Source organism: Chanodichthys erythropterus, chromosome 3 (genome assembly GCF_024489055.1).
Source record: "Chanodichthys erythropterus isolate Z2021 chromosome 3, ASM2448905v1, whole genome shotgun sequence".
Taxonomy (NCBI): domain Eukaryota; kingdom Metazoa; phylum Chordata; class Actinopteri; order Cypriniformes; family Xenocyprididae; genus Chanodichthys; species Chanodichthys erythropterus.
This window is the reverse complement of record NC_090223.1, coordinates 49,319,684-49,332,320: the sequence shown is the minus strand read 5'-3', so window position 1 is coordinate 49,332,320 and position 12,637 is coordinate 49,319,684. Positions and strand designations below refer to the sequence as shown.

The window sequence follows — 12,637 nt, the reverse complement described above, 5'->3', positions numbered from 1 at the left end:
TCCAACCCCAAATATGAGCAATAGCAACAGTGAATAGTAACAGTGAAGCTACGCACTGAAGGCCAGCCACGTCTGTCTGATGTGCAGGTAGACAGAGAAATCGGGCTGGAAGCCCAGCTGCTGTAGAGTGATATTAGAGCCAGGCGAGTCCTTCAGATTGACATACTTTATGCTGCAGTGAGCAATACCTGTGCAAAGAAGAGACAAATGAGTGACCGTTTCATACATTTTTACAGTATCAATAGATGTACTGCTGCAGATTTAATGTATCTTAGTGTGTGAAGAAAGGTACCATAGGCAATGACAATGACGACCATGAGGATCATGACCCAGACCATGATTCCAGCCAGATATCGCAGAAGAACGATGAAGATCAGACTCAACACCACAGCAATCAACAAACAACTGCATAAAGAAACAGATATAACACTCAGTCACAGCAGGAAGGATGTGTCCAAACCAGTGTAATTATCACCAACTTAAAACTATTTATTATATATAAATAACAAATTACGTGAATCGAAATTTAAGAAATTAACAGATAAAATACTAAAAAAAATATTAAGTTATACTTAAAATATTTCTGCTAGTTTCCAAAGCAACATTTCTCATTTTCTTTCAGTTTAAGAACTAAACTTACTAAAAATAAGACTGAAAATTATTAATCTAAAACTGAAATAATACAATAAAAAACAAACAAACAAACAAAAAAAAACAATATACACAAGACAAAACTTAAAGGGAGAGTTCACCCAAAAATAAAATGTGATGTTTATCTGCTTACCCCCAGGGCATCCAAGATGTAGGAGACTTTATTTCTTCAGTAGAACACAAATGATGATTTTTAACTCCAACCACTGCTGACACGAAACGAACGGTTTCACACCTCATGCACTGGATGCAATGCACGCGCTCAAGGCAATTGGACATAGTGGGTTATTAGATGTAAAAAAATTATATAAACACTGTTTGGTTTCTCGCATAAACCGATCGTTTTGTGTATTAGGACATCAATGTGTCGTCATGAGCCGAAGGGTTTAATTTGGATTTGCCTGTGCATGTTTTTTTGACTCTCATTTTTGGCTCTCATTGACATGCATTATACGACTGAACGCAATGGTTGGATTTAAAAATCATCATTTGTTTTTCTACCGAAGAAACAAAGTCACCTACATCTTGGATGCCCTGGGGGTAAGCAGATAAACATCTTTGGGTGAACTATCACTTTAAACTAAGATTAAATTGGAAAAAAATTAAAGCTTTGTGTGTTTTCACTGTTATACTGTAGGAGGTGCTATTACGCACACTCTGAAAGAGTACAGAATCTAGATCAAAACAGAAAAAAAAAAAGAAAGAAAATAAAGAAGTAGAAATAAGCAATAAAATCATTGCTTATGCACATTGTAGTCTTGGGGGGAAAAAGGTGATTTTCTCAGATTTTTGTTCAAAATGTTGCTTTTTTAATGAAAATTACCCACATTCAAGTGTTGATGAAAAAGAATGCATGAAGCTAGAATAAAACTTTATTTTATTATTATTTAAAAGCAAATTGTTTGATCTATTGAATGTTCAGATATTCATAAAATAAAATATTCTGAGGGCCATGAAATGTTTGTGAAAATGATCAAAAACGCTGGCGGTGGCTGACAACTTTAAAAAAAAAACGCTGACGGGGAAAGAGTAAATAATACTACAGTATATTAATGATATTAAAAGAACACTCATCCAAACATTAACACTAAATAAAAGAAAATTAATGGAGTAATTACTATTGAAACTAGGGATGTGAGGAGACAACCCACGAGACGGGACACAAGTTTGAGTTCACAAGAACGAGATGAGATGAGATTTTTACACAGTATTTTTAAGAAATCCGCAATGATGAAATACATGACTAGAAAAATAGTCTGCAGGTGTATTTGAAATGTTTTATCTAATCATCTACACTGTGTTATAAAATACAGAATCTGGCAGTAAGGTGTGGGAGTTCACTTTTAGTCCATCTCTTATCCTGAAATGTCCATCTTGCAGAGATGGACTAAATGATCTTCCAAAACTTACTGCCAGATTCTGGAAGATAAATTCTTCAAACAGTGGTACAAGAGGATGTGGTGCTGGTCCTTCAGGAGTCACTCTCAAGCTGTCTGTCTATAAGGCCTATAAAAACCCAGTCTTCATGTATTTTATAACACTTCAGCTTGTGATTCTTATTAAGAGCAGGTCATTTTTTAGGATTCTTCACCTAACCTAAGTCTCTGAGATCCTGACACCTCACACTTCTGAAGACTCCAGGTAGGTTTCAGTACTGGGAAATGGTGGCGCTGGAGACTAAAGGGTTCCTGATGGTTTCACACTTAATTCTTCACCTTAATTCTTAATTATTTTGCAGTTAACGTGTCTTTTCTTCTCCAGCTGTTTTTGTATGACCCCGCTGACCCAATGAGCATTTCACTGTCCAATGGTCATGCTTTAACTTTGCAATTTCTAGTATTACATTAGTATTGCGTCCTTCTCATGAGTATTTAATAATTTTTGACTTTTCAGTCTGAGTTAAATTTCTTTTTTGGCTCATTTTATCTGTAAAAGAAAACCTGCCTAATAATTCTGCACACCTGAATATAAGGCTTTTTTCATTTCCAGCCTTCATGAACAATTATATATCACTTATAAATGATTAAAAACAATATTAATAGTAGTTATTAAGATTCATGTGGATTGGAATTGGTAAAATGTGCTTGGAAAAAAAATATGATCAGAAAATCAACTTGCCTAATAATTCTGCACCCAGTGTAGTAATAAATGTAATGTCAGTTCTACTTTCTGAGTATGAATTATTATATACAGAAAAAAAGACGACAATACTCAAGCACTGTAAAAGTTTTACCACAAATTCAGAAGACTCGCTTCTCTCCTGTATGATTTCACGTGTCTTTTCAGACCTTCGAACTATACATGATTTATGAGCTTCTACAACTTTTGACCTCCTAACTGAACTTCTTTCCACAAATTGGTTATAGAAATAAAAACAGTATAAATAAAAATAAGTTTTCTCTTAGTCTTATCAAGTCGAAACAATAAGTGCATCCATAATCAAAGTACTTTCTCAATATTAAAAGTGCAAATAGAGACCCAGTTTGTCTATAAGTATGATACAGAGCTAAGAGATGGGTACAACTACACAGACCAGCCTAAGATAGCTTTCATATTGGGAGATATTTGTATGCATCAGGGAGCCGCTTTCAAAAGACAGGGTATTGAAACTCGCTTGAATGCACGCTCGCGTTTTACTTTCACTTTCGTGATTGTGCATACTCTATGAAAAGGGAGTGGTGGTGCTGAACGCACATTCTACAAGATAAGACATTTGTCAGACTTTTAGGCTCTGTTGTACAACGAATCCTCTGCCATGGTCTTGTCAGTCATCTCGTCACTTGCTCTCATCATTTTATCAGTGAACTCTGATGGGACTGAAGTGACTGTTATCTAACTGAATTAAATGGCTTCTATAAAAAGCCAGATGACAGTGAGGCATAATGTAAACATAGCGGTGGCATATTCTATCCTAATTTCACCCTCAGAAGACAGCTTTTCACCTCAACGAGAAATCTTGTCACATTTTAATCTCGCAAGATCTCGTGGCACAACCCTAATTCAAACTACAGAAAATATAATCACTAAAATAAAATATTACTTACATTAGGATCCAGTACCAAGACTTTGTGTAATCCTCAAAGATCTTCATTGCAACTTGACGACCCTCCATGACTACTGTGGCGTTCCTGTGATTGTCAAAATAGACATGGATTTATAATATATAGCCCGCTTGAATTGCACTGCAATTGCATTTGCAGCAGTTTCATGCAAATGAGTTATTTTCTTTCAAATTTATGTGCGAGTATTCATATATACTTCATCCCAGCCACCAGGTCTTTGGCATCTCTTGTCTTCTCTCCATCATTAAATGTCTCTTGATCGCCCACTGTGATGACTTCACCCTTTTTGCCCAGAGACGGAAAACACCGTTGCAAAACTGAGAAGAAAAAAAGCATTATGTAAAGGAGACATTAAAACTCAATTTGTAATAATTCCCTTTAAATATTAAAATGTAATAAGAATAAGAGTCTCACATGGTTTGCTGGAAATCAGATATGCAGGGCACAGTTTTTCTTGCAAAATTTGTGACACGGCCTTTATAGGGAGACAGTATCGATCAATCATTAGACATTTGCAAAAACGAAATACTTGTAATGTTAAAAATCTAACTTACCTTCTGCCCAGGGTCTTCTCTGCAATATTCTTTGTAATAGTTCCAATCAGATGGATTGATGATGGCCTTTACCAGAGTCATAGTACGATTAGGACATTTCTCTACACACACCTAGTCACAGAAAGAATACAATTTGATATAAGACATTAAGATAACAGGTTTGATTATCAAAAACAAAACAAAAAAAGCCTATGACATAACCTGATTTTGCATGCACGTATTTATTGAAAGATGAAATGTCAAAAACATAGACTTCATAATGGAATACTATACTGCAACAATAAACTACAAACAGAAGCATGTTACACTGTTGTCACACAACTTTACTATGTTATTGTAATTTATTGTAATTTATATAAATGTAATTTGACAAATGGCGCCGATTTATCACCTATAAAATAAACAGTTATATATTTTTAGAAAAAAATGTTCAGTTTTGGTAGTGGCAACATGTATATTTAAAAAAAGGTTGCTGACGTTACTCTTGGTGCAAAAATGACTGCTAAACAAATCATGTAAATAAATGCAAATATGACTCGTGCTGACAAAATGAGTGGCAATGAGCAAATTCAGTTATTGTTATTCTCAAAAATCGAGTTCAACTTTTCTGAAGGTTCCGAAACAAAAGCATCTAACAACCATATCTTAAAATCCTTGGTAATACCACCAGATTTGGTGGTCGTATCTAAAAATATTTATAGGGACTATTCAACTTTTTTCATGATACCACAATTGTTTGATTAACATTAATGAAACAGACAGCCTATATATTAAGATCTACTGTATCTTAATATGTATCACATTCTGTGTATATTTGGTCTGAGGCATCTTTGTGTGCGCAAGCTTGAATGCGTCAGTCAGCGCGAGTAAAATTGTTGGGTGAGTTTGAAAATCACATGTCATTGTCTCAATCTCATGCCATCAAGAATTCACTGTGAATATTCACAAAGTTGGAATGCTGCGCTTTAATACAACACCAAACTTGTGCTGAGGGAAGCGCCAGTCGTCAAGAAGCGAGCAGAGAAAACTGCATTTTTCATGGACAAAGAAAAGGTACTCCCCTCAGAAAACATACAAATAAAGATACTTTTAGATGTTGAATTGGTATTTGGAGCATTAGGATCGCTAGAAGAGGGCTTAGTGAACCAAAAATCTTACCAAAATTTACATTTTTCACTTGTTTTGCCTGTAGCTCGAAATTAGCCCGTGCGCACTCCGACTCATTTTGCCAGCATGGGTCACAAATGTTAAATGGGTCATGACACGAGAAATCAAATTTCTCTTTTGACATATAAGACCCTTTTTACACCTGGTATTAGGATGCGTTTTGGTCAATCGGATCACAAGTAGACGAGGGAGACGCATTCCTGTTTACACAGAGTATTTTAATCCATCTTTTTTGTCCACTTTAAACCACTTCTGTCCTGATTTCTTCAAGAGGAAGATCTATGGGCGGGTGAATGTAGTTCAGTTCAGCTATAAGCAGCTCTAGAGAGGGCAATAAGGCAAGTCCTGATTTTGCAGAGTTAGATGCGTTCCTGGGTCAACATATTTTGTTGATCCTAGAACAACATTCCTGTCCGAAAATTTAAAAAGATATTCATTTGTGTTCCGAAGATAAACGAAAGTCTTACAAATGACATGGGGGAGAGAAATTAATGACATAATTTTCATATTTAGGTAAACTAACCCTTCAAGTCTCTTTAAAACTCCAACTAAGCAAGCCAAAAGTGACAGTGGCAAGGAACCCAAACTAATGCCAAATTAACAAACATGGTATGATTTTTGAATCAAAGCTGCCTCACAAGTTAGATTTGTGGATTGATATTATTTAAACATTTAGCATCAAGCTCCTTCTGATTGAAAATCAGGATATATCATGCTGGGATTAGGTGGGAATGCTGATCATCAATACAAAAAATATTTATACGGTGAACAAAATTCTGTAATAACAGTATGAGTAGTAAAGTAGTATGCCAATCCAAAAATATGGTAGTCAACAGGTTAAACAGGTGAGGAGGAGAGGACACAAACCTGAGGGGTGGGACACTGGAATTCTAGGAGGACCATGGGACTGGCACACTTCATCATGTTAAAGTAGAACAACAAGGGCTGCTTCCTGTGGCACACGTCATAAAACAAACAAATGTTCAATTAATGGAGACTTTTATTAATTCAGTTCACTGATACATCACTCAAAAGTGTTCCTTAAAGTCCTTGAAGTATTTATTTATATATATATGTTCAGTAATGTTATATGATGACACTAATGATCTCAAACTTAGAGAAACAAAAGTCATAATAATCTTAGGTTTAGTGTGACTTACCCGAGATTTCCTTGGCCACAGTACTGTCCCATGCTGTCTGTGGGGTAGATCACCTTCCTCGGGTCACCATGAGTCCAGGCTGAGGGAGGAAAACAGAGATTGTGAGCTTTTTAAAGTTAAAACAGAGATTTTGACTTGCATTTTAGAGCAAATAGATAATGAAATATTTTGACCAAAAGGCTTTTAGCTACATGTATCACCCAGTCCTAACATGTACACAGACAAACACTCTTAATCACACACAAACCAATAATAATCACTACATAACATTAAAAGGTTCATTGTTGCACAGTGCACAGTCCATCTTTCACACTACTGCAGACTTACCAAGTATTCCCACTGCAACGTAGCCCACTATGGCAATGACGAAGATGATACAGCAAATAATGTCTGTACATCCTCTGTGGTGCAGAAAGAAACAGTCTGTCTGTTACAACATTCTTTAAAACTAAAGGACAAATGTGACTACAATGGTTCGACCTTAAAAGGACAGTTCACCCAAAAAATTAAAATTATCCCATGATTTACTCACCCTCAAGCCATTCTAAGTGTATATGACTATCTTCTTTCACACAAACACAATCAGAGATACATTTAAAAATATCCTTAGTGCTCCAAGGTTTATAATGATTGTGAATGGGTGGCCACATTTTGAAGACAAAAAAAGCATCCATCCATACAAAAAAATGAATCCATATGACTCCAGAGGGTTAATAAAGGCCTTCTGAAGAAAATTAAGTTTTAAATAAGGATACTTTGTCTTACACAAATGCATCGATTCGCTTCAGAAGGCCTTTATTAACCCCCTGGATTAATATGGATTCATTTTTTTATGGATGTATGCATTTATTTTTTTTTGTCTTAAAGTTTGTGGTTACGTTCAGCACTTCCATGTTCGACATCAGAACGTGGGCTCAATATTGACGGATGCTTACATAGACTCATGTTTACTCTTACAACAAAACACCTCAATCACTTAGGAGTCATTCTTATCACTACAGATGTGCCAGCATGGAGAAAATGGCAGACTGTGTAAACTCGCTCAAGGCGGAGTCTATGCTAGTCCGTCAGCAGCCATGGGCAGGGCCTGTACAAAGTGACATCAATTTGCCCAGAATCTGCAAATGGCTTGTTCTGAGACACCACTTATGATTTATGGGGATTAAAAAAAGGAGTGGGTGAATTTTTATCATTATAGGGTGGTTGTGTACACACACTGCCAGCACACATTTATTTTCAAACACCATGTAAAAGTAAATTTTGCATAATAGGTGCCCTTTAACAAATTTAACTTCGATTTGTTGTATTGCTTTGGGATTGGAATTTGGCGCATGAGCATTATAGGCTACTTTTATGATACTTGGGGCTTTTTGGTAGTTTTTGGAGCTTAAGAGTCCCTGGTCACTTTCTGTATAGAAATAAATAAGAGTACTTTGAACTTCTATTTTTGTGTTTCACATAAAGAAAATCATACAGGTTTGGAACGACATGAGAGTAAGTAAATTTTGACATTTATTTTTGAACTGTCCCTTTAATGTTTGAGCAAAATTTAGTTATTAAAACAAACAAATCAGCTGGATTCTTACCTGTTTTGGATGGGCCCTTTGAAGCTGGGGTCAAATTTTCTGGGCTCTCCTGTGAAAATAACATGAAAAAACGAAATTAAGTACGACTGAACTAAAACAATCAATATTCCAGACATCTTTTAGACCACAAAGAAACCATGCAAGATTTCATTAAAGACAACCACTCACTTACAGGGCATAAATTCGCTCTTCAGGCCTTTGTTAGCCTAATTAAGCGCAATGACAATGTATTTGCATAAACACTTTATGTCATGAATGCTGATCCTAATCTGTTACGGTTTTACATTCCTAAATTGATCTTTTAAAAATGTGGGGGGTTAAATTTTTCAATGTCCTGCGATTTCAAATGCGACAAACTTCCAAGCAAGCTTGCCACAATTATCCCCCTCATAGAAGTATTATATGGAACAATCAGAATGTGCTGCGTGGAAGAAGAAAAAAAACAAAATAACAAATAAAAACCATCGACCTTTATCAAGAACTGGTATGACAAAAGAGTCATTTGTTTTGAAATTGCTAAAAAAGGATGGCAGCTTTTATTCCTTTACCGAGTTTACTGCCATTTTTGGAGTCGATTCCTCACCTAAAGTTTATGACGGAATTATTAACTCTATTTCACTTAAACTGTTGCATATGGTTAGGTCATACTGTAGTTACAGAATATCCATCTGTGAAATGCCCCAATTAGCATTTTGAGGATTGGAGCCTTCCAACATCAAATGTAACAATTTTTGGAATAAAAGAATACGTATTGGGAAAATTAGCTGTCATCCCAAAGATTTTATTCAAGTGGAAATGAAATTATACTTCTCTTTCTACTATTAATAAATTGACTGTTATTAATAAGTTTCTGTTACCTAATAAGTTGAAAGAACTTTACAATAAAATTCTTCATAATTACTATCCCTGTAACAATTTTCTTTCTAAGTTTAAAGGGTTAGTTCACCCAAAAATGAAAATTATTACTCACCCTCATCCAATGGTTCAGTGAGGCATCCATTGACAGCAAGATAATTAACACTTTCAATGCCCAGAAAGCTAATGAAGATGTATTTAAAACAGTTCATGTGACTACAGTGGTTCAACCTTAATGTTATGAAGTGACGAGAATACTTTTTGTGCGCCAAAAAAACAAAATAGCGACTTTATTCAACAATATCTAGTGATGGGCGATTTCAAAACACTGCTTCATGAAGCTTCAAAGATTTACGAATCTTTTGTTTCAAATCAGTGGTTAGGAGCACCAAAGTCACGTGATTTCAGTAAACGAGGCTTCGTTACGTCATGAGGGTTTCGAAATTTCAATGGTTCGTGTGACTTTAATAGTTTGATGTGCGCTCTGAGCCACTGATTTAGAAACAAAAGATTCATAAAGCTTCATGAAGCAGTGTTTTGAAATCACCCATCACTAAATATTGTTGAATAAATTAGTTTTTTTGCCGCACAAAAGTATTCTCATCCTTTCATAACATTAAGGTTGAACCACTGTAGTCACATGAACTGTTTTAAATATGTCTTTAGTAGCTTTTCCTGGCTTTGAAAGTGTTAATTATTTTGCTGGCAATAAAGGCCTCACTGAACCATCGGATTTCATCTAAAATATCTTAATTTGTGTTCTAAAGATTAATGAAGGTCTTATGGGTGTGGAACGACATGAGGGGGAGTAATTAATGAATTAATGGATTCTCATTTTTGGGTGAACTAACCATTTAAATTGGACATCTCTTCACAGTGCACATTCTGCAATTCTAATCTTGAAATGATACCACATTTGTTTTTTGCATGTGATTATGCGAAGGAGTTCTGGCTTATTTTTTCCTGCTTACAACAAACTTTTTATTTTTGAAATAATGAATACTGTTTTTGTTTTGGGTCAAAGGAGAAAGGAGGTCAAATGTTAAAACTGCTAACTCTCTGTGGCCAGTTTCATCTCCATAAATGTAAAGTCACAGATTCTAAGCCCAATTTTAGGCTTTTCTGTGTTGACTTAAAAGTTATTCAATGACTCGCTTTGTTTATCATTTAACAAGAAAGCTGCTATAACTACAGGTTTCATTATTAAAAAAAAAAAAAAAAAAAAAAAAAACACTTTGTATGCACACACCTGGAATAAATCATATCCCAGAGTGAGCAAAAGCTTCTGCTGCATAGTAAATGACCACCTAGGACATCCATGTAATGCACAGCAACATGTTAAAGCCACTCAGAACATCCTAGCATTGTGATATTGACTTCTGCACAGGCAAACACCACTCACATTTCCTTCAGAAAATTACAAGTCTAGTTTTGCCAGCAACAACACCCCACACACATGTTGTTTTGGAAAAATTTCAAAATCTACAGGCCTTGAATGAAGCCTCCCATCATAAAATGGAATGGAAAGGGCAAGCCAAACAAGCTTAGAGATAGCTTTTGAATGCAATTTGACTTTATTACTGTACATTTGTTGCTGCTTGTCAGTTAACATAGAGCAAGGGGGTTGTACCTAAAATAAATAAGTCATGTGGTATGAAATGTTATGCTAAACAGCAAGTAACCTAGCTGCCCTGTTCATTTAGCTCAAATAATGGGTCAGCTGGAAGTATTTGGATCCTTATGCCATACTTATTCTTTTCTAATGCAATGGCATTCGGAAGTTTATCAATTCAATTGCCATTTATTTTAAAAAATAGATTGCGCAAGCAAAGTTTCATGCAAAGATTTCACAAAAAAAAATTCGTTTTTTTTTTAAATGTTAAACCAACAGATATACTGTTCAAACCAAAGACAAAAATTATTTGGGCACTTCCAAACCAGTTTCAGTTTCTTCAGTGCACAAATGGCTCAGAAAAGTGAAGTAGTTCTGAGAAAAGCGGTAGAAACTGAGAACAGAATGCAATTGCTTTGATAATTGTGGATCTAATATTAAATTCAGATCATTTAAATCTGTCCAAATACTGTACTATTTGAGGCCACTGTACTTCCATCATGTGAACTGCAATAAACTAAGAACAGATGTGCAAATGCAAACCACAGAGCTCTTGTGTGGAAAAAGCTGGTAGATCTTTCCCTTTAGTTTGAGAAAATGTGTCTACTGGAACAAAAAAAATTCTGCTCCGTTTATATGTCTCAAACACCCACAAAAAATATGCCTAATAACTTACCCAAACACATTTGATTAAACATTTAATGCAACAAGCGATCGACACAAAATGACTTAACGCACTAACATTTACATTTATTCATTTAGCAGATGCTTTTATGCAAAACAAGAAACACCACAAGCAATTTGTCCTAACTAATAGCCAACAATTTCATAGTACACAATGCCAGGTTTAGTATACACTACATTAGTAAATCAGAGGTTAAATACATTCGAGAAAAAGGTTTTTTAATATAAATAGAAGTAGTAAGTGTAGGGTTGGGAAATCGAAAATCGATTCCAATTCTAGAAGTGGATACTTAAGGTCAGAAATTGGTCTAATTGTTCTTTCTAACCTATTTTTTATTGAAAACACATTTTATATACATTTTAACTAGCTTCCCATCCTCTCTCCGCCTGTTTTTGCACTTGAACGGACAAATACACACAAAATGTCATAAGAGAACGTAAACTGTACATTGGATCTGCACAGCTCTTAAAGTGACAGCGGCCTAATGTTCCTGTTGCCGTCTCTATAATAGCATTAATCAAACAACAAAAGACAAAGAAAAAAAAATCACTGGCTGTTCTTGACTGAATAACTTTTGTAACTATTTGTAATGTATATTTTATTTTTAAAGTGCAATGTTATTTTACATTTGATTACCGTTTCTGTAACTGAATTATAATAATTAATAATTTGATTACCGTTTCTGTAACTGAATTATAATAATTAATAATTAATAATAATTAATGAGTGTTAACTTGTCTTTAATAATGCTTGAAATTAGGGCTGGGCGATATATCGAATGCTTTTGTCACGCGCATTTGGTCAGTAAAGCCGGTTCCCTGATTGCCGCTAAATCGCCATCACCTGCTTTCAAATGGAGCAGCATTTAATAGACAGAGCCGTAGTTCACTGACAAGCCACGCAATATCGCGTTCAATATCGATATGAATCGCCGTCGATATTGAACGCAATATTGTGTGGCTTATCAGTGAACTACGGCTCTGTCTATTAAATGCCGCTTCATTTGAAAGCAGTTGATGGCGATTTAGCGGCAATCAGGGAACCGGCTTTACTGACGAAATGCGCATGACAAAAGCATTCGATACATCGCCCAGACCTACTTGAAATCTATATTAGTTAAGGTAGTTGTTTTTTCTATGGTAGTCAAAATCTCCTTGTGTAAGCATTCTTCAACCTGTTGATTTTTGTATTCAGCTATAATGAAATGTTTTGCAATAAGATATATTTTATCCTTGGAATTGATAAAAATCAGAATCATTAAAATTCATATGATCCTCAACCTTATGTAAGTGCATTGGTTTATGG

General features: G+C 35.2%; 1 protein-coding gene across 2 annotated transcripts in view; it reads right to left on the bottom strand.

Moving 5' to 3' along the window:
* Window positions 1-12,637, bottom strand: part of zgc:63569 (choline transporter-like protein 2) — a 33,961-nt gene that overhangs the window by 12,711 nt on the left and 8,613 nt on the right. For both annotated transcript variants that reach the window (XM_067382658.1, XM_067382657.1), the window contains exons 2-11: window positions 8,181-8,229; window positions 6,922-6,995; window positions 6,595-6,673; window positions 6,302-6,386; window positions 4,268-4,378; window positions 4,128-4,188; window positions 3,910-4,030; window positions 3,696-3,779; window positions 293-405; window positions 57-188 (exon numbers count right to left, since the gene is read on the bottom strand). In XM_067382658.1, coding sequence (XP_067238759.1) covers window positions 57-188; window positions 293-405; window positions 3,696-3,779; window positions 3,910-4,030; window positions 4,128-4,188; window positions 4,268-4,378; window positions 6,302-6,386; window positions 6,595-6,673; window positions 6,922-6,995; window positions 8,181-8,229 — 909 coding nt within the window. The remainder of the gene's footprint in view (window positions 1-56; window positions 189-292; window positions 406-3,695; window positions 3,780-3,909; window positions 4,031-4,127; window positions 4,189-4,267; window positions 4,379-6,301; window positions 6,387-6,594; window positions 6,674-6,921; window positions 6,996-8,180; window positions 8,230-12,637) is intronic.